This window comes from Pithys albifrons, chromosome 24 (assembly GCF_047495875.1).
Source record: "Pithys albifrons albifrons isolate INPA30051 chromosome 24, PitAlb_v1, whole genome shotgun sequence".
Classification (NCBI taxonomy): Eukaryota; Metazoa; Chordata; class Aves; order Passeriformes; family Thamnophilidae; genus Pithys; species Pithys albifrons.
In genome coordinates this window covers 3,169,192-3,196,600 of record NC_092481.1, presented here as the reverse complement: position 1 = coordinate 3,196,600, position 27,409 = coordinate 3,169,192, and the positions used below count along the sequence as shown (strand labels likewise).

Here is a 27,409-nt window from a genome sequence, read left to right as displayed (position 1 = left end):
CTGTGTGGCACCATGCTGGGCTGTGTATCTTAGAAAGATAATTAAGATTTTATCAGATGAAACCCTATGGCTGCTGTGAAAGCCTTACTGAGGTTTGAGGACTGGCTGGTTCCCTCCTGTACTTTGGTGTTGATCCCCATGTCCTCTCTGTGGGGCATCTGAGTTTGTCCCGTCTTTGGCAGCACAAATCAGAGTGGTTTGGGTTGGAAGGGACCTTAAAGTTCTAATTGTTCCACCCTCTCCCATGGCAGGGACACTTTCCACTAGACCAGGTTGCTCAGAGCTCCTTCCAGGACCTTGAACACCTGCAGGGATGGGCCATCCACAGCTTCTCTGGGCAGCCTGTGCCAGGGCCTCATCGGTCCCAGAATAAAGAATTTATTCCTAATATCCAGTCTAAACCTCCTCTCTGCCAGCAGGAAGCCATTCCCCCTTGTCCTGTCACTCCAGGCTCTTGTAAAAAGTCCCTCTTCATCTTTTTTGTAGACCCTTCAAGTACTGGATGGCCACAGTTAGGTCACCCCCAGGCTGAATGTGGTGGGTTGGTGTGGGAAGGTTTGGAACGTGTCAAGTGTAACAACTAAACAATAAAACAGAACTGTGGTACCTGTGGTTGTGCCAGCCTTGGCCTGGCTCTGGAATTGGAGGGGATGCTCCTTCTGCCCTTTCTCCACTCTCTTCCAGAGCCCCCCACACCCATTGCACCCCCCCAGCTGCTCCGGGCGGGCTCCACCTACCTCATCATCCAGCTCAACACCAACTCCATCATCGGCGACGGCCCCATCGTGCGCAAGGAGATCGAGTACCGCATGACCTCGGGGCCCTGGTCGGAGGTCCACGCTGTCAACATGCAGACCTACAAGCTCTGGCACCTGGACCCGGACACGGAGTACGAGATCAGCGTCCTGCTCACCCGGCCCGGCGAGGGGGGCACCGGCAAACCGGGGCCGCCCCTCATCAGCCGCACCAAGTGCGCAGGTGGGTCCTGCCGGGGCATCCTGGGCACCCTGGGGCGCCTTGGGAGACGTGCCCTCCCACCCCAAGCCCTCCCCACCACCCGTGGGCGGGGAGAGGAGTTCACTGCCATTAACCCAAGCCAACTATGTGTTGGCAGAGGAACTTGTCTCCTCGTTAATGCCGACTTCTCCTGTTCATGGCAATTAGAGCTAATTAAACTTCTCAGCAATGGCACTCAGTCCCTCTCCTTTCAAGAGCCTGACATGGGCTTGGTGACAACATGGGAGCTCTCCTGGCCTCTATCTGGTTATCTGGGGCTGCCCATGGGGTGGGTGCTCCCAATGCCCACCAGGGCAGCAGGGCTGGTACCCAGCCCCACCCCACAGGGGAAAGATGAGCCCATGGGGGCTGCTGTCCCTGCAGTGTTGGTGGCATTGAGACCCAGTGACGTCCCCAGCCCTGTCTGCAGGGCAGCAACATCCTGTGCCAGGGCTGGTCCAGTTTTGGGGTTGGGGGTGCTCTCTGCACTCATCCCCGTGCTGGAAAAGGGTTTTCCCTGGTAACACAAATCCACGAGATGCTTTTTTTCCCACTCATGTCCCCATCTCCTCCCTCCCCAGAGCCCATGAGGGCCCCCAAAGGCTTGGCTTTCTCCGAGATCCAGTCCAGGCAGCTGACACTGCAGTGGGAGCCCCTGGGCTACAACCTGACCCGCTGTCACACCTACACCGTCTCGCTCTGCTACCGCTACTTCGTGGGCTCCGGCCACAACCAGACCTTCCAGGAGTGTGTGAAGATGGAGCGAAACACCAACCGCTACACCATCAAGAACCTGCTGCCCTACAAGAACATCCACGTCAAGCTCATCCTCTCCAACCCCGAGGGGCGCAAGGAGGGCAAGGAGGTGATTTTCCAGACGGATGAGGATGGTGAGTCTGCTCAGGGAGGGGCATCACCCCCAAAAGTGGCACTTTGTGGCTGTTGAGACACCAGAGTGTTTCTGGTGGCATCCATGGCTCTCAGCCCAGGGGCATGATGGGAATATCTCCTGTGGCATCGCTGTAACAGGGAGGTGAAAAGGCTCTTGCAGCCGCAGGGGAGGTGACAGAAAGGGACAGTGGTGGTGGCTGGGGAAGGGAAATGCTTGGGGAGAACTTGGGGACTGGATGGGGATGTCACTGCAGACACACTGCCCTTGTCCTTGGAGTGGAGTTCTATCCATGCCTGGTTCAGTGGAGGGTGTGAGAGTTGGCTGATGCCCAGCTCCTCCCAGCACGAGTTGTGCTCACTCATCCCTTATTGGGAACCAAATCTGGCAGCGATAATAACAGCAATTAAAACAATTAGTGCTTTGTACTTAGGTAACATCTTTTCTGTGCTTGGTCGCCGCTGGATCCGGCACTGTTGTATTCCCGGGAAAGCAGCCCAAGAGTGGGAGCAGCTTTGCTTGGCTCCCCCAGTGCTCTTCCCCAGCTCAGTTTGCCCTCGAGCAGGTTCAGGTTGTGCTCTGTGGTGACCAGGGCCCTGGTTTTTGGCTCCTGAATGGCTGAGCTGTGGTTTTCCCCCTGTTCTGGCTGTGCCTCGGGGTTGGGTCCTGCTGCCAGCACCTGAGGGAGGTGACAACCTCACTGAAGGATCCAGCATTGTTTGGAATATCTTGCTCTGGCCCAGCCCTTGTCCTGGAGCTGAGGCCACTGGATGGGTCTCCCAGGTCTGGCCTCACCTTCACCATGGTCCCCAACTGCAGCTCAGGTGTGACAGAGTGCTCAGGTCACTGTGGGCTCTGGAGATGCAGTGGATGTGGCAGGAGGTACAGGACTCCATGTGTCTGGTGCCACCCATCAGTGACAGGCCACATCCAGGGCTGGCCTCTCCCACTTCTTTCTGCTTGTCACATCCCCTTCACTGCCCCCCAGGGATCCCCTCTGTGTGCTGTGATGACCCATTCTCCTTCAAGGGCAGCCACTAGAGTCAGAGCTGCCCCTCTCATGGCTGGTCTTGCAGTGGTGGGGCCAGGGGGTCTCATCCTGCTCCACGGAGGGCAGCAGTGTTGGGGTTTGTGTGGGTGCTGCACCCCTGGGTGGATGCTGAGTGTGGCTGGAGCATCCCTGGCTCTCGTGGAGTCACCTGTTAAACACCACCACAGTTCGTCTCCAAAGCACTTTTTAGCATCAAGAATCAGCAATTAAAGTGGAAGAACTAATAATTGCAAAGGATGCAGCTGGCTCCAGTCCCCCTGAGGACCCTGGAGGAGAACCCTTCCATGGAATTCCCTGCCTGGGACTCACTGTGGTTTGGGACCCACCAATGTGTGTGCGACGCTTGTCACTCCTCTTGCCCAGCCTGGAAAGCAAAACCTGCAGAGCTGCAGTGGAGCTGAAGTGTCTGAAGAAACCTGAAGTGCCTCCAGGTCCTGTTTTCATCTCCAAAGCCTAATCCCAGCAGCTTCCTCTCCACACCAGCACTTTCCATATCCCCACGCCGAGCCTGCCATGCCAGGGGGCACCCAGCGCTGCCCTCCCCACGGCTCATTTGCCAGCTCTAATTGCTCCAGCTGTTCTCACTGGGCTGTGACTGCTCCAGCTGTTTTCTTATGGAATATTAATACAGGAGCTCCAGATGTCTTTTGGCTCTACTGTAATCACTCCAGCTGCTTTTCCCTGTGCTTCAGTTAGCTGGGACTGGTGGCTTCCCCCTTGGATTGGACTTGGGGCTGTGTCTACGTTTGGTTTCATTGGGATGGATTGATGGATACCCACCTATGGATATATTGCAGTTATTCCACATGGGCTTGGCACAGCATCTCCCTGTCTGCCTGGGAGGATGATGAGGAATTCCAGCTCCTAGAACTGGGTGATGAGCACCACCTAGAATCATAGAATCACAGAATGGATTGGGTTGGAAAAGACCTCCAAGATCATCAAGTCCAACCCTTGGTACAACTCTAGTCCATTTACCAGATCATGGCACTCAGTGCCACGGCCAATCTGTGGTTAAAAATCTCTAGGGATGGTGAATCCACCACCTCTCTGGGCAGCCCATTCCAATCCCTGAGCACTCTCTCTGCAAAGAATTTTTTTCTGCTCTCCAACTTCAATTTCCCCTGGCAGAGCTTGAGCCCATCGTGCCCCCTTGTCCTATTGCTGAGTGCCTGGGAGAAGAGACCAACCCCCACCTGGCCAGAACTTCCCTTCAGGCAGTTCCAGACAGTGCTGAGGTCACCTCTGAGGCTCCTCTTCTCCAGGCTGAACACCCCCAGCTCCCTCAGCCTCTCCCCACAGCACTTGTGCTCCAGTCCCTTCTCCAGCCTGGTTGCTCTTCTCTGGACTCGCTCCAGCACCTCAATATCCTTTCTGAACTGATGGACCCAGAACTGAACACAGTACTCAAGGTGTGGCCTCACCAACGCAATTAAGCTGAGGGACTGAAGGCTCGTTAATAATGGGACCCTTAATTGTGGTTTAATTGGGCACAAGGCCAGTTTTGGTGGCAGCAGCTGCTGGTGCAGGGCTGGGGCTGGTCCTGGTGGGCTGCAAAGAGGCACATCCCTATCCCAAGTGGCAAACCCTGCTCTGGGGCTGGAAACCTCATTTCTGGGGTGTTAATAACGAGGCCAAACCAAGGGTGTTGTTCATCCTTCAAAGTTGTGCTGCTGCCTGGGCAGGACACAGGGGGAATTCTGCTGCATCCAGAGGTTTTCCAGCTGGTGTTGCAGTGCCCCATATGGGTGCAGGTGACCCATAGCTGGACATTTTGTTGTGTGTGCATGGAATGATGAAACAGAATCCCAGATTCCCATGGAAACACCAATGCATCATGTTGGTGCTGTGGGGAGGCAGTTCTCTTCTTGCAAGCCTGAATAAATAGATATAAATCCATAAATAAATATATATATGTGCATATATGGGTTGCAGAGGGGGGTTTGCACATCTGGAAGATGTTTTGTGCATCCTCTGCTGGTTTTAACCTGGTGTGTCCAGGAGCTCATGATGCCTGTACCTATACACATAAATATATAGGCTATATATACTATAATATTAAGATAATATATAAATTATACTCTAGGAAATTATTTAATGATGATGCAATATAAAATAACTAAAAACAAAATTAATTCTATATATAATATAGAATCATAAAAAATAACATATAATTATATAGCACAGGTTATATACATATAAAAAAAATTATAGGTGCACACATTCTTGCCCTAAAGGTTTCCATAATTTTCCCGGGATTTAATAAGGGCTGTGTACACGTGTAGGACACAGTGCCTCTGATTAAATTAGCTTGTAAATCAGGTGCAAACGGCGCCTTTGCTCTGTGGGAAGCGCGGGAGGACACCCCTCCCTTCCCTCTCTCCCAGCCTGTAATTAGATCCCAACAAAAGCTGTGGAAAAAAACAAACCCCAAAGCAGAGGGGAAGAGCTGCTGTCCCCGTGCAAGGAGAGGGTGGGTGTTTTGGGAGAAGGACTTTCCCAAGGCTCTGCCTCTCCGTGCAGAATTCCATGATAAAGGAGCGGGTATTGATCCCGCTCTGTTGATCGTTAGTGATTACAGTTATTATTGTGGTGGTGTTAATTAGAGGGGAGGGCAGGGCACGTCTGGCTGCTGATGAGGATGTTGCTGCTCCTGGCAGTGTCCCCTCAGTGTGCTGGTGGCTCCTTGGGGGGATTTGGGTTGTGGGGGAAAAGGGCATTTATTTAACTTGAGCTTGGGCAGGTTGTGCAGGTGACAGTGCGTGGGACTGTGATGCTAAAAATGGTACCTGTGGGATTTGTGCCATGGGGTGGGGACATCCCCTTCCCGTGGCAAAGTGTCACCAGTGGGCCCAGGAGCATCATTGCCTTGGGGAGCATCTCCCTGGGCAGCCCAGGTGACATGGCAAAGGGGATGTGGGGCCACCTGGAGGGGTTTCCCAGAGGATTTCTTCTTCCAAACTGCTTTCCTGCTGCATCCAACACCTCCCTTTTCCTTCCCCAGTGCCTGGGGGCATCGCCTCCGAGTCCCTCACCTTCACCCCACTGGAGGACATGATATTTCTGAAGTGGGAGGAACCGGTGGAGCCCAACGGCCTCATCACGCAGTATGAGGTACATCCTGGAGGGCTGTGGCTCCCACGGGGGACCCACAGGGGCATGGGATGCAGTGGAGGGGGTCTGGGACAACTGCTGCTCTTGGCCATGGGGATTAAAGGCAGCTGCCCCCAAACCCTTCGTTTGGCTTTCCCAGCAAACCTCTGCTTTTGATTTACCCCAAAGACCCACCTGCCTCCAGGCTGCCCCCATGACCCTCCATGGAATTCACCCCTTTGACCCGGATCTGGGGTGTCTCCCCTCTCCCATGGCCACGGGTGATGCTCTGCCCTGTCCCTGCAGATCAGCTACCAGAGCATCGAGTCGTCCGACCCGGCCGTGAACGTGCCCGGCCCGCGCCGCACCGTCTCCAAACTGCGCAACGAGACCTACCACGTCTTCTCCAACCTCCACCCCGGCACCACCTACCTGTTCTCGGTCCGGGCCCGCACCGGGAAGGGCTTTGGCCAGACAGCCCTCACCGAGATCACCACCAACATCTCTGGTAGGTTCCCCCAGCTCCATGCCCGGTGCTGGGGCTTCTCCTCCCCTCAGATACCCTGTGGTGGTGTAGATCTCCTGGTTCACTCACATGATTTTGGTGGCTGGGAGGTTTTTGGTGGCTGGAAGCTGCTGTGCAAAGGTGCTCTTGGTGGTGGCAGCTGTGCCATGAACCCTCTGAGTGCCCCCAGACTGGTGGGTGCCTGGCTGGGGAGTGCAGCCAGCCCAGTGCTGGTGCCTGTGCTGTCTGAGTGCTCAACCATAAAAGTGAGGAATTAATTGGGCTTCGTTAACAAGGATTAATTGGGCTTTGTTAACGAGCCATGCAGTACTTGAAGGTCTTTGCTTGTGTCCATGGCATCACTATTAACTGCAGCAAGCGGTCTGAGATGAGCCCAAATGGGGGCACTGAAACTGCAAAGCAGCTCAAGGTGGACCCCAGAGCTGCCAGCAATGGCTTGGGGACCACAGGGCTATACCAGGCTTGAGGGGTCCCCCACCTTGGTCTGGGGGTGCTGCTGGGCAGGCTTGGGTGTGTTTCTACATTGGGGGGTAAAGCTCACGCTGTGCTGGTGATTCTGAGCGGTGCCACCCCTGGGCACATCTTCAGGCTGGAGCATTTGTGTCCTGCCAAGGCTGGATCCCACTCCTATCTCCTTCCCTCTGCCTGACCAGCGTTGATAACCCCCCTTGGTGCACCCCCAGGGGTGTCCTCCCAACCCTAACACTCATTCAAGCAATAATTTATTTCCAATAATTCACATGGCACTGCTGGGTGATGCCTTGCCCTGGGCAATGCTGCCCATGCCTCAGTGTGCCCCTGGAGCTGAGGGGGACATCCCTGGGGGCCAGGACTCACATCCCTGCTCCCTTTGCAGCTCCCACCTTCGACTACGGGGACATGCCATCGCCGCTGAGCGAGTCGGAGAGCACCATCACGGTGCTGCTGCGGCCGGCGCAGGGCAGGGGCGCTCCCATCAGGTAGGGAGGGGCTTCGGGGGGTGAGACCCCCCCAGACAGGGTGGGACAGAGGTTTGAACTCCAAGGGAAGGGCAGGACTGTGTTTTTGAGCTGGTTTTGGGTATTGCTTTCTTCTCCCAGGCAGTAGGACAAGAGGGCACGGTCTTAAGCTGTGCCAGGGGAGGTTTAGGTTGGATATTGGGAAGAAGGACATTAGGAGAGAGTGGTTGGACACTGGAATGGGCTGCCCAGGGAGGTGGTGGAGTCACCTATTGGGGTCACCCTTTGCAGGGTTAAGGGGGGTGCGTTAATGAGAGTCAGAAGAGCTCAGGCACAGCATCAGAAGGCTTGATCAGAAGGCTTACAACTACAATCATAGAATCACAGAATTGATTGGGTTGGAAAAGACTCTCTGAGATCATCAAGTCCAACCCTCCAACTCCAGTCCGTTAAACTGAGAGTTTATGTTTAGTTACATCTACATTTGTTATATACTCTTGTATCCAATATGTCATGGCACTGTGGGTTAGTCAGTTCCTTTAACATACAGGGAAGCATCCTACTGGTTACAAGGTGTCCCACATTCTACAGGTGGCTCTTTGGTCCTTATGGTTGCATTCATTAATTACCTCAGACCTTAAGAGATCCACACACACATTGTCATCCCCCCAGTCACCATCCCTGGAGGTGTTTTAGAAGAGACTGGATGTGCCACTCAGATGGTGTTGGGTCAAAGGTTGGACTCGATGTTCTCAGAGGTTTTATCCAGCCTGGTTGATTCTGTGGTTCTACCCTGTGCTTGGCCCTGGCCAGCACCTACCAGGTGATCGTGGAGGAGGACCGTCCCAAGAAGCTGAAGCGGGAGCTGGGGGCCCAGGAGTGTTTCCCGGTGCCGCTGACCTTCGACGCCGCCGTGTCCCGCGGCTCCGTGCACTACTTTGGGGCAGAGCTGCCTGCCAGCAGCCTCACTGAGGCCAAGCCCTTCACCGTGGGTGACAACCAGACCTACAGTGGGTACTGGAACCCCCCTCTGGAGCCCAAGAAGGCTTATCTCATCTACTTCCAAGCCATGAGCAACCTCAAAGGGGTGAGTGGCCATGGGGAGATGCTTCGTCTTGGGGGTTGGACCAGGGAGAAGGTGGGTGGGAGTCTGGGGTGGGGTCAGTGAAAGTGGGACTTGTTTTAGATACCACTCCCTTGGGCCACCCTCTGAGCTCACCTCCACTGTCCTGGGCTGGTGGTCCAGGCCACCCTTATGGCACACTGGGACCATGGATGGGTGTCCCATTCCTCCCAGCACCCCTGGGCTGTGCCTGTCCCTGTCCCACTGCCAGTGCTGGGGATGGAGGACCCCAACCAGCACTGGTGCAGGGGACACCCCATTCCTGGGGCTAATCCTGGGGTGGAGAAGGCCTGTTTGGGCAGCAAGAGCTGTGTGTGCATTGCTGGAACCACTGGGATGAAGAATCCCAGCTCCAGAGAACTCCTGAGAGCTCCAGGGCTGCCTCTCCTGCCTTCTGCTGCCTCTTCCCTCTGTGAAGCTGCAACAGCCCTGCTCCAACAGCACCTCCACATCCCATGGGCTGAGCCCTCCAAGTCATCAACGGGACCACCAGGACCCTGTGGGATCTTTCTCAGCATCACCAGCTCCAGCAGCTCCTGTCCCACCCAGGGAAGGATGAGCTTTGAAAGCCAAGCAGCAGGACCAAGGCAGCATCTTCATCCTTCACGGCTCTGTCTTGATGGAAAGGTGCTGGTTATTGAATCCTTTCCTCTGCTCCGGGGTCATTCACACCTCGCTGGGTTGTAATTAGAGCCGAGATGGACAGGGAGGATCTCGGCTCCTGCTTGTTCCTCGGGCACTGCTGGATAATAACTGGTGGCTGACACTGTTTTACAGCCTTCCTGCTGGGAGGCAATGGATTTGTCCCCTCAGACGTGGCGAAAAGATTGGATCCTGACTGGGGTTTTTCATGGGTTTGATGCCAGATGGAGCAGGAGAAGGACAAGCTGGTGATCTCAGGGAAAAGCTGGTGATGGAACCAGCCCTACCCTGGACCCGTGGCATGGGCAGGTCTCAGTGCAAAGGTGGATGGAGCAGCACTGCCAGCACTGATGTCCTGAGGGGCTGGAGGATGCTTGGAAAAGAAGGCAATCCTGCCAAGATGGTGCTTTTTGTTTTGCAACAGAAGTTGGATGCATGAAAAGATGGAATATTTTAGCTGGAACCCATCCCTAAATGGCAAGTGTTAAAACTGTTGGAGACTTGAGCTGGAACCTCATGGTAGACTTGACAGCACATACAGGACACTGGGATGGGGGCTGAAAACTGACTGATGGAAAAAAACCCAAACCATGAAGCTCTGGATGACATCTGGGAATGTTTTAGCTGCAGTTGGTGTCCTGCAGCTCAGCTGGGTCTGCTGGTCTTGAGCTTTGCCATCCCCTCCGTGCCAGGAGCAGTGAAACGTGGGAATGCAGCAGCATCTCCTGGGCTGTGGGTGCCCAGGAACTCCTTGGGGGCTGCAGCACAAACCACCAGCAAACTCCCTCGACTTGGGGAGTGGAGCTGCTGGGATCATCCCACACTCATCCTGCTTTTTTACCTCCCCAGGAAACGCGACTCAACTGCGTCCGGATCGCCCGCAAAGGTGAGCCCACCCTTTCCCAGCCAGGGTCATCCCACCAAGGCTGTGCTGGTTTGTTCCAGGTTTATTCCAGCCCCATCCCATGCTCTTGTTTCCCACTTTCTTTGGTGCTTGGGGTTTTTCCCTTGGCTGAGTTTTCCCTCTTAGTGCCGTTATCATGGTGGGGGTGCCAGGCTGGGGTTGGTGCTGGGTGGTGAATCCAGGGATGGATGATCTGACGTGGGGTGTGACAAAAAGTGGCACAAAGGGACTATCTCACCCCACTGGAACTGAGAGATGGCATTGCCCACAGTGACAGTGTGGCCCTGCAGAGCCCTGTAATGTCTTGGTGGAATAACATGTTCACAGAGCAATGAGAATCCCATGGGACAAATCCCAATGCTTTCCTTTCTGATGTTGCCAACCCCACTGGAGAACTGACCCCTCCTGCCCGTCCTTGTCCCCTGGCAGCTGCCTGCAAAGAGAGCAAACGTGCCCTGGAGGTGTCCCAGCACTCGGAGGAGATGGGCCTGATCCTGGGGATCTGTGCTGGAGGGCTCATTGTCCTGATTATCCTGCTGGGAGCCATCATCGTCGCCATTCGGAAAGGGTAAGGCCACCCTTCATCCCTGCCCTCCCCAGCTCAGCCCTTCTCCACCACCCCAGCACTGACTGGGAGTTACTGGTGGTCATTCTGCTGTGCTGGGCAGACTCCAGACCCTCCCTGAGTCTGTCTCCATGTGCTTGTGCATCCCACCAGGCACGGTGCCCTTCCTGCCATGGGGACCAAGGAGCAAAGTCCTGGGGATGTCCCTCCCACCTTGGGGCTCTGGACTTTGTTCCACTGTCCTTCTCCTGTGTGTTTTTCAGTCTTTTTGCCTGTTTTCTTTGCTGCTTCTTGGCTTTTTGCTGCTCTGGTGGTTGTGCATCGATGGAAATGCTTCTGGCCCATGTCTGAGCCCTGGACCAGTGCTGAGTCCAGCTGTCCCTGTCCCACCAGCTGTCCCCCTGCCACCAGCAGCCAGGGGACCCCGGGGTGTGCAGCCCTGCACCCCCACCCCAAAATGACAAAAATGAGCTTCATTTGCACTGCGATGTCTCTGGGCATCCCCACTGCCTTGGCCAGCCCAGAGCTGGATCCATCTGTGGCAGTGGTGCTGGCACATCCCTATCCCAAGTGGCAAACCCTGCTCTGGGGCTGGAAACCCCATTTCTGGGGTGTTAATAACGAGGCCAAACCAAGGGTGTTGTTCATCCTGCAAAGTTGTGCTGCTGCATGGGCAGGACACAAGGGGAAATCTGCTGCATCCAGAGGTTTTCCAGCTGGTGTTGCAGTGCCCCATATGGGTGCAGGTGACCCATAGCTGGACATTTTGTTGTGTGTGCATGGAATGATGAAACAGAATCCCAGATTCCCATGGAAACACCAATGCAGTGTGTTGGTGCTGTGGGGAGCCCAGCTGGCCGAGCTCTGGCTGTGCTGGTCCCCCCTCAGGGGCTGGGCTGGGGCCAAGACAATGCTGGACCCTCTGGGGTTGGACAGGGGCTGCCCACCTTGGGTGCCCCAGGGTGTGGGTGCCCAGACAAGTCCAGCTCCTCCTTGGCTTGTTTTATCTGAGCTTCCAGTGAAATGTGAGCAACCCCTTAGTGAGAGCTTTGAGTCTTTAAAATTTGGGTGCCCACTCTGGGGGGGAGAATCATCCCCAGGTAATGATCCTTGGGGACCCCCAAACTGCCTTCCCACCCTTGTGGGGATCCCCACATTCCCCATTTCTCTGGAAAGCTGGGCAAATCCAGCATGGATGCATCCTGGTGGCTCTCTCTGGGGAATCTCTGTGGGGTGGGAGGGAGGAGGGTGAGGGCTTTTTGGGACACTCATCCCTGGGAGCGTCGGGGACGCAGTAACTGCTTTTTGCTCGGATGCAACGCCCCAGAAAGTGGATCTTTGTGCAGGGCTGGAGCTGGAGCTGAAGCCAGGGGGGCTCTCAAAGAAAGGACAGCAATTAAACACAGGGATGATGGAGGAAAGAATGTGAACAGCCAGGGGGGGAGAGAAACAAACAGCAGGGCACAACCTCGGCCCGTGTAAAGCTGCAAAGCTCTTTGTGGCTCCGCGCGCTCCGGAGGGTCCTGTGGAGTTTTGCCACTGGAAGGGCAGGGCTTGGCACCTGGGCATGGCAGGGCTGGCTCAGGTGCAGCAAATCCTGGGGGTGCTGATGTGTTTTGGGCAGCAATGCTGTGGGTGGGAAGCCAGGAGTGTGGCTGCTGCATTCCCACTGCCAGTGCTGTGGAGCAGGAGGAGGAGGAGGAGCAGCTGCTTCAGCATCCCGGGGTGAACCTGTTGAAGGACAAACCTGAGCCACAAATCAGATCTGATGCCAAGAGTCCTGAATTTGAGGCTCTGCTCATAAATCTCCTCCAGAGTGTGTTGCCATTGGGAAAACTGGTGGAATGGGAATGCAGCTCTGGAATGCACTCACCCCTTGAAGGAAGTGCACTGCAAATGTGGTGTCCTGACCCCATCTGTCCCACCCTGACCAGCTCCCTGGGGGAAATCCCTACCTGTTGGACATATTTGTTATTCACTCTTAAAAATTCTGGAATAACCCTTGGACAAGGACATTGTGAGCACCCACCACTGGTGTGGTCTCCCTGAGAGCTGGTGCTTGTGCTCTGCTGCTGAGATGTTGCCTCCTGCCTGGAACAAATAACCCGTGGATGCCAAAGGGGAGCCCGATTCCTTTATGGTGCATTTAATTTTCTGGCAGCTGACCTGCCCCACACCCCCCCTGCCCTGTGCTGGAGAAAAGCTGCTTATGCAATCTCTGCTGCTCTCTTTGTTTGCACGCTTGCCAGGAGGAACTACTATTCTTATTCCTATTACCCGTAAGTAATCGTCGCTCTCTTTGTCCTTTACCCTCCTCGGGGCTGCCCCCCCTCGCCCCTGCTGCTCCAACAAGTCCTTACCTCTGCCAAGTACATTTCAAAGGTCTCTTTGGATGGGAAGATAATGTTGCTGAGCTTGTTAGAGGCAGAAGGCAGCATAAAAGAGAAGGGTCAGCCACTCCAGGGTGAACTCTGGATTTTGGCAGCGTTTTGTGGTGTCCTGGTCCCACTGAGATGCCAACACAGGCTCAGATCTCCTGTTCATCCCTCCCCTGGTTTAAGGCCTGCTTTGGCTTCTTCAGAGCCTGATGCTGCCTCTCAATAACAGTCATTCAGGTTTCTTGCCTGAATGTCTTGAATTTGGGGTGGGAGGTTCTGTTCCTCAGCTTTCCCACAATCTTTGTTAGATTCCTAATGAGGGCCTTGCACTGGGGGAAAAACCGCCCTGGTGGGTGCTGAGAATCCCTTGGGATGGATTTGGTCCCTGACATGGTTTTAGAATCACAGAATGGGTTGGGTTGGAAGGGAACTTGAATATCATCTAATTCTACCCCCTTGCCGTGGGCAGAAACACCTTCCACTAGACCTGGTTGCTCCAACCTGGCCTTGGGCACTCCCAGGGAAGGGGCAGCCACAGCTTCTCTGCCCAACCTGTGCCAGGGCCTGCCCACCCTCACAGGGAGGAATTTCTCCCCACTGTCCCATCTATTCCTGCCCTCTGGCAGTGGGAAGCCATTCCCCTTGTCCTGTCCCTCCATCTCTTGTCCCAACTCCCTCTCCAGCTCTCCTGGAGCCCCTTTAGGCACTGGAAGGGGCTCTAAGGGATCCCTGGAGTCTCCTCTTCTCCAGGTGAGCCCCCTCAGCTCTCCCAGCCTGGCTCCAGAGCAGAGGGGCTCCAGCCCTTGTTTTTCTGGGCCATGTCCTGCTCCTGGCCCTTGCCCTGTGCAGCCCAGGGATGCACATGGTGTGTTGGGTGGGCTGTGCTGCAGCGACGTGCTCGGGGCTGATGGTGGGTCATGCCCGGAGAAACAGGGCTGGGAGAGTCAGGGCACATCCATGTGATGCCAAATGGCTGCAGAGAGCCTTTCCTTGCATGTGGAGCACTCCTGGCTGTCCCATGGGAGGGAGCAGGAGGGCACATCGAGGATGAGCAGCTGGAGTTGCTGCAGCCATTGAGGGATGATCGATGTGGGGCTTGTGATAGCAGGAAACCAGTGGTGGAAATAACCCATCCTGCTCCCTGGGATCTTCTAGCACTGTTGGCAGACCCCTGCTTATTTCTTCTTCTTCCCCACTGCAGAAAACCTGTCAACATGACCAAAGCAACCATCAACTACCGGCACGAGAAGACCCACATGATGAGTGCCATCGACAGGAGCTTCACCGACCAGAGCACTCTGCAGGAGGACGAGCGCCTGGGGCTGTCCTTCATGGACACCCACAACTATGGCAACAGAGGTGAGGATGGCACCCCCAGCATTCCCACACTCCCATCCCACAGCTGAGATAAGGACAGGGAACTCTGACAGTCCCCACTCTATCCCACAACTCCAGCAGCTGAGGTAGGAACAGGGAATTCTGACATTCCCCACTCCCATCCCACAACTCCAGCAGCTGAGGTAAGGACAGGGAACTCTGACATTCCTCATACCCATCCCACAACTCCATCAGCCAAAGGACAGGGAACTCTGACATTCCCACTCCCATCCCACAACTCCAGCAGCCAAAGGACAGGGAACTCTGACATTCCCACTCCCATCCCACAACTCCAGCAGCCAAAGTAAGGACAGAGAACTCTGACATTCCTCATACCCATCCCACAACTCCAGCAGCCAAAGGACAGGGAACTCTGACAGTCCCCACTCCATCCCACAACTCCAGCAGCTGAGGTAAGGACAGGGAACTCTGACATTCCCACTCCCATCCCACAACTCCAGCAGCCAAAGTAAGGACAGAGAACTCTGACAGTCCCCACTCCATCCCACAACTCCAGCAGCTGAGGTAAGGACAGGGAACTCTGACATTCCCACTCCCATCCCACAACTCCATCAGCCAAAGGACAGGGAACTCTGACATTCCTCATACCCATCCCACAACTCCATCAACCCAGGTAAGGATGGGAACCTCCAGCATCCCCTCTGCTCCCATCCAGCCATAGCAAGGATGCCCAATAGTCCCTAAATATCCTAGAAACAGCCTGCCAGAGTTCAGGGAAGGTTTGAACAATGCTCTCAGGCACGTGGTGGGATTGTTGGGGTGTCCTGTGCAGGGCCAGGAGTTGGACTTGATGATCCTTGTGGGTCCCGTCCAGCTCAGGAGATTCTGTGATTCTCTGAGTATTTATCCAAGGCTCAGTGGAAGGTGTTCCATCTATTTTAGCCTGATGTGTGTGGCATGTTGCAGGCTTTTCCCTGCCCTGTGTAAATCTCCAAGGGCACCCATCTCCTCGCTGCCTGTGGTGGCTTTTATCATCATCCAGGCTGTGCTGAAGGCAAAGCACTCGTGGGTGGCTCGAGCTGGGACTCTGCATTTCAGCTTCTCGTCGAGATCTGAGCTCGTGGCTGGGCAGGCTGAGACTCTTTGTGGGCTCAGAATGTGGCTGCAGCCCCCCTGGGGCTGGGGGAACCCCATCTCTTCCCTCCCTCAGGAGTTGGGAGCTCCCCACCAGCCTTCCCCAGCACATCCAGCCCTGGGCTTTGAAGGGTTAAAAGCCCCCCGTGTTTGCATCAGAGGGAGACTGAGAACTTCACACCCACTGGAGATCTCCACGCTGATTTAGTTGTAAAATAACTGCTTGGGTGCCCCAGTTTCCACCATATGCTGGTAACAGCTGTGACAGTGACTCCAAGATGCTGCTCCCCTGCGGGATCCACGAGCTCCCTGGCATTGTCTCACTGATAACAGAGGCCCAGAGGGCAAACTTTTTCTTTCATACATCCAGCTAGGTGTATTTTTTTTTTGTAGTTGCTGTCCTAGAAACCCTCAAAGGCTGCTGGGGCTCTGTGTGGGCTGAGCTGGGGAGCTCGGGCTCGCTGCCATGGCTGGGGACAGCCTCGAGTGGCTGTAAACATCCTTAATTAACGAGGGTAAATGAATGGGCTGCTGCCTGACGGGTTGGTGGCTGTTCCCCATCATGCCTCACTTTCTGTGCATTGAAAAGGAGATCACTAATCCTCCTGGAAACCAGGCTGGTTCCTCAGTGTGTGGAGTCATCAGCACCTTGCAAGTGCCAGCAATTAATTGCTCATTAATCCCCGGGTCGTGGGGCACTCCCGTGTTGTCCTGTTGGTTCAGCCTGGAGTGAGATCAAATCTCTGGTACCCACGTGCAGAGCTGCCTCCAGCTCTGGGGTCCTCGGCACGAGGAGGATGTGGAGCTGCTGGAGAGAGTCCAGAGGAGGCCCCGGAGATGCTCCAGGGCTGGAGCCCCTCTGGGAGAGCTGGGGGGGCTCACCTGGAGAAGAGAAGGGACCAGGGACACATGAGAGCCCCTGTCAGTGCCTGAAGGGGCTCCAGGAGAGCTGGAGAGGGACTGGGAAAAAGGGATGGAGGGACAGGACAAGGGGAATGGCTTCCCACTGCCAGAGGGCAGGGATAGATGGGATATTGGGAAGGAATCCTTCCCTGTGAGGGTGGGCAGGCCCTGGCACAGGTTGGGCAGAGAAGCTGTGGCTGCCCCATCCCTGGGAGTGTCCATGACCAGCTTAGATGGGGCTTGGAGCAACCTGAGCTGGTGGGAGGTGTCCCTGCCCATGGCAGGGGGTGGCACTGGATGAGATTTAAGGTCCTTTCCAGCCCAAACCATTCCATGGCTCCCTGCCTGTCCCCTGACAGCAACACAGAGCGTCAGGTTTTGTGCAAACCAAGATCTTGGGATGTGCTGTGGGGCCTTCCCCTGACAAAGGCAGGTGAGATCTTAGTCTGGCTCTGCTGGTAATTACACAGCTAAGGCATAAAGCAGGTAAACACTGCATAAAGTCCCCATTAAACAGCAGCCAGCCCAATTTGTGGCAGCGGGAGGAACACGGTGCCGCTCTCTGGCAGTGAGGAAAATGAGCTGCCAGGCTGAGCTGGAAACTCTGGCAAGGGGATTTTTCAAGTCAGGACTCTGTATGAATATTTGGGCACCGAAGCTCTTGCCTGTCTGCATGGGAGTTAATTCCTCCAGTCGTTGGAAATGAAGTTATTAACCCCACTAAGGTGTTGCCTGCTGATTTCTAATAGATGTGCTGGGGTCCTACAAAAGGCTGTGATGGGCAGTTTTGGCTTTGTGGTGTAGGAAGAGCTGCAGAGAGCACGAGGAGTCAGTTCTTTGTTTTGCTTTGTTTTGGACTGTCTTTATCTCAACCCATGAGTTCTCTCACTTTTACCCTTCCAGTTCTCTCCCCCATGCCAGGAATGGGGAGCGAGTGAGTGGCTGGTGGGGCTTGGCTGCCCCTTTGGGGTTAAGCCACACCAGTTTGGTTCAGCCCAGCCTAAGTCAATACTTTTAAATTAACTAAACTTCAAAAACTACTTGCAAGTCGTAATGAGCAAAATTGTTCCAAAGAGAGGCCTTTATGTGACATATAAATGCATTTTCCAGGCAAATGTGTAGCTGTGCTGGTTTAAAGGTAAACTGGGAGGAGAAATGAACCCAACACAAAAGAGATTATAAGTCAGAGTTACAATTTAATAACAATATTACAATCAATGCAATGGCACAAAGAGAAATTGGGTTTAACCCCAACCCAGCCCCCTGGGGCACAAACACAGGGGGGTTTGGTGGCCCCTGTGCTGAGCCCCACGTGGTTCCCCCGAGTCCAAAGGAAAAGGAAGGGACAAACCTGTTGGTGCAGATGATGGCACAGTCTGGGCCAGAGTGGTGGGCTCCTCCTGGCCAGGGGCTGCTCCTCCTCTGCATCCAAGGAGTGGTCCCAGAAGTCCCCAAAGGCCAAGATTGTCTCCCCTCAGGTTTGGGTGGGAGCCCCGAGTGCCTCCCCCAGGGCAGGGAGTTCCTCACTGGGGGATCTGACTCTGGCAGTCAGGGGGGATTTTGGAATGGTTGCTGGCCCATGGGCAGAGCTGAGCCCTCAGGTGGGTGTGGAGGTGCCAAGGACTCCCTGCAGGGCAGTTCTCCCAGCTCCTCTGCCAGTCTTCTTTCCCAGCCAGCTCCCAGCCTGAGGGCTCAGCTGTGCCCTGGGCAGCTGCTGCCAATGGGCCATTGGGAACAGTTGCTGGGCAATGAATGGAGGGTTTGGAATGCACAGCTTTGGGCACACCCACACAGTGGTCTCAGTTGCTGAACCAGGATAGTAGCACAGAGCCAGGATCAGGAAGACTGGAGGGTGGGAATTGTGGTCCTCAGGGAGGCAGCAGTACCAGCATCTCCCGGGAGTGTTTCCCTCATCCCTCCATGGGCACCAGGAGGTGACAGGGATGCCACCCAAGCCTTTGCAGCTCTCATGGGCTGTGGCTGTCCCTCCCTTCCTGCAGGTGACCAGCGCAGCAGTGTGGTCAACGAGTCCAGCAGCCTCTTGGGGGGCTCCCCCCGGCGCCAGTGCGGCCGCAAGGGCTCCCCGTACCACACGGGGCAGCTGCACCCGGCCGTGCGTGTGGCCGACCTCCTGCAGCACATCAACCAGATGAAAACGGCCGAGGGCTACGGCTTCAAGCAGGAGTACGAGGTGAGAACACCTTGGGCAGGTGTCTCAGGGGGCAGCAGGGTGTTGAGACCTTTCCCTGGTCTGGTGGTGGCACAGCAAAGGCATCAAGCAGGTGAGCGCGTCAGTGGGATGGACAAGGTGGCACAGGTAGGACCTGTGGGCAAGGAGGTGTTTCAGAGCTGTGCTGGCATTGCTAGCAATGAGGCTGGAGAAGGGACTGGAGCACAAGTGCTGTGGGGAGAGGCTGAGGGAGCTGGGGGTGTTCAGCCTGGAGAAAAGGAGGCTCAGAGGTGACCTCAGCACTGTCTGGAACTGCCTGAAGGGAAGTGCTGGCCAGGTGGGGGTTGGTCTCTTCTCCCAGGCAACCAGCAGGAGAACAAGAGGGCACGATGGGCTCAAGCTCTGCCAGGGGAGGTTTAGGTTGGATATAAGAAAGAACTTCTTTGCAGAGAGAGTGCTCAGGGATTGGAATGGGCTGCCCAGAGAGGGGGTGGATTCCCCATCCCTGGAGGTTTTAAAGATGAGACTGGACGTGGCACTGAGTGCCCTGGGCTGGTCACACATTGGGGTTGGATCAAAGGTTGGACTTGATGATCTCAGAGATCTTTTCCAACCCAGCTGATTCTATTATTCTGTGTGGGGTGTCTGTGCTTCTGGATCCAACTTCTGGTCCTGGCAGCTCTGGGTTTAATCATCAGCTTGAACAGAGCCCTGAGATGAGCCAGCCCAGCCCTGCCAGCCCTGTCTGCAGTGCATCATCCTGCCTGTCCTGCAAAGGCTGGGGATGTTTCCTTCCTCCTCCTCCTCCTCCTCCTCATGTTCCTCTGCTCCCCAGCACCCCTGTGATAAGCATGGCCATGGCCTGAGGACAAGCAAATCTTCTGCAATCTGGCAGCTTCCAAGACTGTGAAGACCATGGGGAGAGGATGCTGGAGAGGCTGAGCCCAGGAGAGGAATTTCCCTCTCAAGGGTCATTGGCTGCATCACGTCCATCCCACCTGGCCAGGCCAGAGCTCTTGTAATGAAACACATTATTTCACGTGGCTCTGCCTCAGCTCACCCTGTGGGGGTGATTTCCTGACTCCTCAGTGTCCCACAGGTTTGGGGATTGAAATTTCCCAGAGAAATGACTGTTTAATTCTCAGCTGTGTCAGGAACAGGAGCTTGCCCCCCCTCCTTTCATGTATTGGACAAACCAGGGCTTGTGATAATCATTAGTGCTCCTTGAAAAGCTGCTGTATGTTCTTGGAGCCAGTCATTTGAAAGCACTCAGATATTATGGGAGGGGAGAAAACATGTAATTTCCTTCCACTTTCCTCCTCTCATGCCAATCTATGAATGTTACTGTTATCACACACAAACCTATTCTCTGCTGGGGAGACAAAGGGGCTGGGGAGGTTTAGGAAAAAAAAAAACCACAACCAACCCTGGGTAAAAAAACAGGCAGTCTGTAATTTGCTGGAAAATGAAGTGTTTTGTGGATGCAGCAGAAGTGGCAGAGTGTGCTGTGGAGATGGAGCTGCAGGAGGCAGGTGTTGGGATGAAGGAGCCACTCTGTCTGTCCTGGTACCTCTTGTGTGGCTGGGGGGGGACTCCACAGTCCTGCCCTTTGCTCAGGATATCCATCCTTTCCTTCCAGAGTTTCTTTGAAGGCTGGGATGCTTCGAAGAAGAAAGACAAGACCAAAGGGAGACAGGATCATGTGTCGACATGTGAGTGCCTTTAGCAAAGGCTCAGACACCCCAAACAGCTTCAGAAACCTTCTAAAGGGCTTTGGGAGCTTTTTTGGGGGGAGGTTGGACTCGAGTCTATGGCAAGGAATAAACTGGTGGGGTTTGGTGGGGCAAAGGCAGCAGAAAGGTCTTTGCTCAGTGCAGGGTCCCAGCCTGAGAGCTCCTGTTGGACATCTTGGTGGAGCAAAGGAGGGCTGGGCTGGAGCTGGGCAACTCCTGAGGATGGGATATCCTGGGGTGCTGAGGACAATCTGGAAGGCCCCCACATAACCTGGTGTGTTTTCCTGTCTGGACTCCTGAGAAGCTGCTGCCCTGCCCTGGGGAGTTTCTGGTGTGGATGTGCAGGATGCTGCAGTTAAAAAGGGGTTCAATGATGAGATTTTAGGACAGAAGATTGGGGAAGGGCTGGAACCCTCCAGAGAGAGGCTGCTCTTCACCAGCTCCCTCCAATCCTTGTGGCACAACCATCTTGCTCCCTGCTCCTCTCTAGTGACATTCCCACAGGGATGGAGACACCAAGCCTGGTGCTCCAGCAGCTCTGGCACTCTGCACCTCCCACGTGCTTCATCCTCAGCTTCATTCCTTCCACTGCAGGATTGTCCAGGACCCCAGAGGACACCAGAGGTTGGGCAGAGCTTTCCCTCACCTCTCTGGGCTCTGGCCATCCTGGTGCCATGCTGAGTGCCCTCTTTTTGGCAGGACTGGGCAGAATTCAGGGAGATACCAAGCCCATGCCCCTGGTGGTTTAAACCACCAGCTTGTGTTTATTGCTCCTGAATATGCCCCACCCACCTGAGTTTTGCAGATTCCTGGTGCAGAGTGACTGCCCAGGTGCCTGGGGGGCCCTGGGACCCCATGGGTGACCAGCCCCAGGCACTGATGGTCCCTTCTCCCCCTGTTCCCAGACGACCGTCACCGCGTGAAGCTGCACCCGCTGCTGGGTGACCCCAACTCCGACTACATCAACGCCAACTACATCGATGTAAGTGGGGACAGGGCCTGTCTCTGGGGGTCTGGGCTGCAACAGGAGCTTCCTGTGGACTGGCAGGGCCTGTCTGGCAGCATTTTGAGGAGTTTGGCCAGCCCAGGGTGGGCTGGTCTGTGCATCCCTGAGACAGATCGTGAAGGACCTGCCTGATCTATTTGTGTTCATCAGCAGCTTCTCCTTGTTCTGTCTCTCCCTTCTCCGTCTGCTCTGTCCCTCCTTTCTCATTTCCTCTCTCCCCCCTCTTTTCCATCTTTTTTCCCCTTTCCTTTGCTCTTGTGGCCATGGATCTCCCTCCCTGGGTGGAGGATGCAGAGGTTGAGGGGCCAAGGGGCCATCTGAGGCTCACACTGATCCTGCTGGTGTGTGAACTCATCCCTGGTGTCCTCTGACAGTGACGTCCCCAAGAACAATGTCCCCTGTCACCTCCATGCTGAGACCAGGGGAGGTGCAGGAAGGCTCCATCAGGCTCCAGCATCTTCTGGAAGCATCAGCAGATCCCACTCTTCCCTCCTGCCCAGAGGGTGTCACCAGTCAGTGATGCCACCATGATGGGATCCCAGTGCCCGAGCAGTGTCCCTCTGCCTGTCCCCTGTGTCCTTTCTCCTGTGTGTCTCCATGACCTGCTCTGGGTTGTGCTCTAACCTCTCTCTGATCTGTGCCTCACTAATGTCTCTGTCTCTGATCTTTTTCTCTCAAACCTGTGTCCCAACGGGATCGTTAAGATTCGGATTAACCGAGAAGTAAGTAGATGGTTCCTCCTCTCCTCCCTTCTCTCTGTTCCCATCTCCTCCCAGGCCTCACCCTGGGCAGTGTGGTGTAAAATAACAGCCAGCAGAGGCAGGCTGGGAAAATGTGTGGACAAACCTGGGGATGGTGCAGGGAATGGGAAACCAAGATGTCTGTGGAATGTCCTCCTCGAGTGCTTGGAGGAGCACGTTCAACCCACAAAAATCCCCTGTGAAAGCACCCATGGGTGATGGAGAAGCCACAATCACCTCCACATTTGTGGTGTGGACCCAGGGCCAAGGAGTGGGACGCTGGGTCTGTGGTCCCTTTGGCACTGGTCTGGCTGGAATGGGCTCTTTGGGCTGGCATGTCCCTGTTAAGAGTTGGGAATGGTCCCAGTAAGCAGCTGGGATGAAGAAGGGGAGCAGTGATGGGGCTCAGGACCACGTGGCTGCTCCAGGATGGGTTGTCATCACTGGGGCTCTGGTGGCAGCGATGCCGGTGGCAGCAGGAGCTGCTGGACCCCGGGATGCCCTCAGGGTGCTGCTGAAGATTTTGGTGCAGACCAGGGATGAGGGTTGGGTGTCACATGAGCCTTCCATGGGATGCAGGAGCTGCACCCTCCCAGGACGGGGTGCTCCAGGTGCTGGGTGGCTGCTGAACCACCTCCTCCTGCAGTGGTGGGTAGCACTGTGCTGGTGGGTAGGACCAGTTGGGTTACTGGGAAATGTCTTACGGGGCTGTGGCCCAGCTCTCACGCGTTCCAGTGTCCCCCCAGTTTAGGACTGACATCCCTGATTCCCTTGCAGGGCTACCACAGGTCCAACCACTTCATAGCCACACAAGGTGAGTGTGACCTCCCCTCCCTGCTCCCCCTGCCCTCTCAGCCAGTGGTTCTGCAGCCCCTCATTTGGCACCTGGGGTTTGTCCCTGGTGGGAATTAACCTTGTTGGAGCAGGAAAGGGTGGCAGAGGGCCAGTGTGGAGCAGCTCCCACCCCTCCTGCTGCCCCTTTGACACCACACCTGGGGGCACAAGGGGTCTGAGATGTTGTGGGGCTGTTTGTGGCACAGAGGCAAGAGTGGATATGGTGGCATTGTGGTGCTGCCAGGGCTGGGTTCTCCTGGTGGTGCCCATCCAAACATCCATCCATCCATCCCATCCATTCCATCCATCCACCCATCCATCCATCCATCCATCCATCCATCCATCCATCCATCCCTCCATCCATCCCCTGGGCCTTTCCTCCCTCCCACAGGGCCCAAGCAGGAGATGGTGTACGATTTCTGGCGCATGGTGTGGCAGGAACACTGTTCCAGCATCGTCATGATAACCAAGCTGGTGGAGGTGGGCCGGGTAAGGACCCCACCCAGCCCTCCCCTCCAGGCTCTGTGAGCAGCCCCCTCTGCAGAGCCCAAACCCCATCCCGTGCTCCGCTTGCAGGTGAAGTGCTCCAAATACTGGCCAGATGACTCAGAGATGTACGGGGACATCAAGATCACGCTGGTGGAGTCGGAGACTTTGGCTGAGTACGCTGTGCGCACCTTCGCCCTGGAGAGGGTACGGCCCCGCTGCTGCCCAGCCCTGCCCTCGGGGACAGCTCCCACCAGCCTGGCACTGGCCAATACCTCATTTATTAACCCACTATGGGACCCTCACCCCGAGCTGAGGTGCAGCTTATGAACCCCAGGGACACCAGTAACTCCTTTGCCTTTCCCCTGGCTCTGCACCCCGTGCTGGGTGAGCAGCTCAGCCCTGTGTGGGTTTGGGCAGTGAGTGAGTGTTTAATTTCCTGTGAGCACCATGTGAGTGGGGGGGGAGTGAAAGATCTTTCCTCTCCTCGGGGCTGGAGGTGATGTAGCCATCACTTTCCAGCCTGGTAAGTGGAGATGCAGCCAGTGCAATTTACCCCTCCAGTCTACAGGAATGTCAAATTGCTGTCTGGTTATAGAGGAGGGAGCTGAGATGTTCTGGAATGAGACCTGAGGCTGCTGCTGCTGCCTCCTCCTCCTTCTCCTTGGTTGCTTTTTAACCCTCTTGCAGCCGAGGAGGAGGGAGCTGTGAGGCTGCCAAGTGTCTGACTGTTGTGTGGCCCACCTGAGCTGACAAAATCGTGGATTCCTGAGAAGATGAGAGTGACTTTGCCCTCTCCCCCTCCCCTTGCAGCGAGGTTACTCGGCCCGGCACGAGGTGAAGCAGTTCCACTTCATGTCGTGGCCCGAGCACGGCGTCCCCTACCACGCCACGGGGCTGCTGGCCTTCATCCGCAGGGTCAAGGCGTCCACCCCGCCCGACGCCGGCCCCGTCGTCATCCACTGCAGGTACAGAATCATGGAATCACAGAATCAGCTGGGTTGGAAGAGACCTCCGAGATCATCAAGTCCAACCTTAATCCAACCCCACTGTGCTCACCAGCCCATGGCACTCAGTGCCACGTCCAGTCTCACCTTAAAAACCTCCGGGGATGGAGAATCCACCCCCTCTCTGGGCAGCCCATTCCAATCCCTGAGCACTCTCTCTGTAAAGAATTTCTTTCTTATATCCAACCTAAATCTCCCCTGGCAGAGCTTAAGCCCCTTTTGTCCTACTGTTGGTTGCCTGAGAGAAGAGACCAACCTCCACCTGGGTACAACCTCCTTTCAGGGAGTTGTAGAGAGTGCTGAGGTCACCTCTGAGCCTCCTCTTCTCCAGGCTGAACACCCCCAGCTCCCTCAGCCTCTCCCCACAGCACTTGTGCTCCAGTCCCTTCTTCAGCCTCGTTGCTCTTCTCACTTGGGTTGGAAGAGACCTCTGAGATCACCAACCCTTGATTCAACCCCACTGGGATCACTCTGGCACTCTGTGCCCTGGGCTGGTGATCACAGTGGGGTTGGATCAAGACATGTTGGATTCTCTGTCCCTGCTCACAGTGGGGTTGGATCAAGACATGTTGGATTCTCTGTCCCTGGAGGTGTTTCAGAGGACACTCAGTGCCACATCCAGTCCCTTCTCCAGCCTCGTTGCTCTTCTCTGGCCCCGCTCCAGCCCCTCAATCTCTTTCCTCAACTGAGGGGCCCAGAACTGAACACAACACTCAAGGTGTGGCCTCCCCAAGGCAGAGTCCAGGGGAAGGGTCACTGCCCTGGGCCTGCTGGCCACACTATTCTTGATACAGGCATGGCCATGGGGCAGAGCCAGCTCTGGGAGGCACCATGCCCCTCTGGAGAGGGTTTGGGGGTGTGGGTGCATGGCAGGGAGCACATGGCATGGTGGGTGCTCAGCATTGGGCTCTGAAGGTGGTAAAATGTCTGAGCAATGCTGAAATATTCAGTAGAGAGATGGGGAGTGGGTACATTGGGTTCATAGGGAGGGCACCTGATGGTGTGAGGTTGGATCATAGAACCATGGAATGGTTTGGGTGAAGGGACCTTAGAGATCATCCTGTCCAACCCCCTGCCATGGGCAGGGACACCCACCAAACCAAGTTGCTCTAAACCCACTCCAGCCTGGCCTTGATGTCCTTCTGTGATGTCACCCAGTTGCAAAATGCCACCCCCTGGGCTGGTGGCAGCAGGGATGGGGGGCTGTGGCTGGTCCAGGGGGAGCAGCTCTGTCTTGGGGCTGCCCCAGCACCTGCTGCTGCTGACACAGCTCTGTCCTCGTGGGTGGGGGTGCCAGATCAGCTTGACCACTGCTGATGGTCACACGTTGGGTCTGCAGGGGGACAGCAGGACAGCCCCTTTCCCAGGGTTACCCCCAGGGACACCAGAGCTGAGAGGACACCATTGGCACCTCTGTGCAGCAGTGGTGGCTTTCTGTGCCCTGAGCAGGCATTCCCATGGGGTGGGTTAATGGCTCTTCCTCTGCTGGGCAAACAAGGAGGAGCTGATGAGTGGGAGGGACTTTTTTATTTTATTTGCTTTCTCCTTGTCAACTGCCTCATCAGCGCTCATTGAGCAGCCAGTGTGATTAGTGCCTGTAGCCTGTAATCACTGATAATCACAACGAGTGATTCATCAGCCCCAGGAATTAGTATTTCACTGGAAAAGACTCTAGGAAAGGAGCAGGGAGTGGTTCTGTTCCCAGCACGTTGTGGTGGGGTCACAACAACAGCAGGTCTTTGACTGTGAGTCCAGGATTTGGGATGTCACCACTGTTGGGTCAGCTCTGGGCATCCTGCTGGGCTCAGCCTTAGCCCGAGGGTCTGCCTGGGGGAATTCAGAGCTGCTCATGCCAAGGGAACCTCCCTGTTCTGCCAGGACTCAGTGCTGAGCCCTCCTTGGCCCTTTTGGGTTGGGATCCCAGGGGTCTGTTGGCACTCAGGTGGTTTAGCTGCTGGTTTTGTTACAAAAAACGTGTTTTGCTGTCTTTGCTAAAATGAACCTTAGACGTGGGTGCCCACCTGCAGAATGCCCACCACCCACCCCTGGCACTGCTGCACTGCTGTTTGGGCAGGTCTAAGGCAAAACCAGGCTGTGGTTTGTGGAGGTGTGTCAGGTCCTGACAGCCCTGCCTGGACCCCGGTTGCCCCCACATTCATGGGCAGGGTCCACACACCCACCTTGCTTGATGCCCACCAGCACTTTGGGCTGTGTGTGGCTGCCAGTACAGACTGGGAATGTGTTTGTTGTGCCTTCCCCCTCCCTCCCCAGCGCTGGCACGGGGAGAACTGGCTGCTACATCGTCCTGGACGTGATGCTGGACATGGCTGAGTGCGAGGGCGTGGTGGACATCTACAACTGCGTGAAGACCCTCTGCTCACGGAGGATCAACATGATCCAGACAGAGGTGAGGTGGCACTGGGGACACCCAGGGACAGCACGTGGCTGCCGTCACAGCCAGCTGTGGAGCCTCAGCCCTGCCCCCTTTGCCCCCAAAAGGAGCAGTACATCTTCATCCACGATGCCATCCTGGAAGCCTGTCTGTGTGGCGAGACCAGCATCCCTGCCAGCGAGTTCAAGCCCACCTACAAGGAGATGGTGAGGATTGAGCCGCAGAGCAACTCGTCGCAGCTGCGCGAGGAGTTCCAGGTGAGCGGCCCCCACCTCCCCTTTGCTTCACCCTCCTGCTGCCCACCACGGAGGGGGTTTTGGGCCCTGTGCTGAGTGGCACAAGTGTTCCTGCAGACCCTGAACTCGGTGACCCCACACCTGGACGTGGAGGAGTGCAGCATCGCGCTGCTGCCCCGCAACCGGGAGCGCAACCGCAGCATGGACGTGCTGCCGCCCGACCGGTGCCTTCCCTTCCTCATCTCCGTGGATGGAGACAGCAACAACTACATCAACGCGGCCTTAACTGATGTGAGTGGCCCCTGAGGGGTGGGAGGGGCTGCTT

At 55.7% G+C, this 27,409-nt stretch overlaps 1 protein-coding gene across 4 annotated transcripts in view; it reads left to right on the top strand.

Moving 5' to 3' along the window:
* Nucleotides 1–27,409, top strand: part of PTPRU (protein tyrosine phosphatase receptor type U) — a 72,810-nt gene that overhangs the window by 31,011 nt on the left and 14,390 nt on the right. Inside the window, exons 7-27 of one of the 4 annotated variants that reach the window (XM_071576581.1) lie at nucleotides 685–978; nucleotides 1,578–1,886; nucleotides 5,941–6,050; nucleotides 6,336–6,537; nucleotides 7,412–7,514; nucleotides 8,307–8,580; nucleotides 10,108–10,144; nucleotides 10,592–10,730; nucleotides 12,977–13,006; nucleotides 14,307–14,464; nucleotides 18,481–18,671; nucleotides 20,290–20,362; nucleotides 21,289–21,365; nucleotides 22,094–22,111; nucleotides 22,907–22,943; nucleotides 23,355–23,452; nucleotides 23,540–23,656; nucleotides 24,263–24,417; nucleotides 26,728–26,863; nucleotides 26,956–27,105; nucleotides 27,202–27,375. In XM_071576581.1, the coding sequence (XP_071432682.1) occupies nucleotides 685–978; nucleotides 1,578–1,886; nucleotides 5,941–6,050; nucleotides 6,336–6,537; nucleotides 7,412–7,514; nucleotides 8,307–8,580; nucleotides 10,108–10,144; nucleotides 10,592–10,730; nucleotides 12,977–13,006; nucleotides 14,307–14,464; nucleotides 18,481–18,671; nucleotides 20,290–20,362; nucleotides 21,289–21,365; nucleotides 22,094–22,111; nucleotides 22,907–22,943; nucleotides 23,355–23,452; nucleotides 23,540–23,656; nucleotides 24,263–24,417; nucleotides 26,728–26,863; nucleotides 26,956–27,105; nucleotides 27,202–27,375 (2,882 nt within the window). The remainder of the gene's footprint in view (nucleotides 1–684; nucleotides 979–1,577; nucleotides 1,887–5,940; nucleotides 6,051–6,335; nucleotides 6,538–7,411; nucleotides 7,515–8,306; nucleotides 8,581–10,107; nucleotides 10,145–10,591; nucleotides 10,731–12,976; nucleotides 13,007–14,306; nucleotides 14,465–18,480; nucleotides 18,672–20,289; nucleotides 20,363–21,288; nucleotides 21,366–22,093; nucleotides 22,112–22,906; nucleotides 22,944–23,354; nucleotides 23,453–23,539; nucleotides 23,657–24,262; nucleotides 24,418–26,727; nucleotides 26,864–26,955; nucleotides 27,106–27,201; nucleotides 27,376–27,409) is intronic. The other 3 variants (XM_071576583.1, XM_071576582.1, XM_071576584.1) reach the window with 3 other exon arrangements.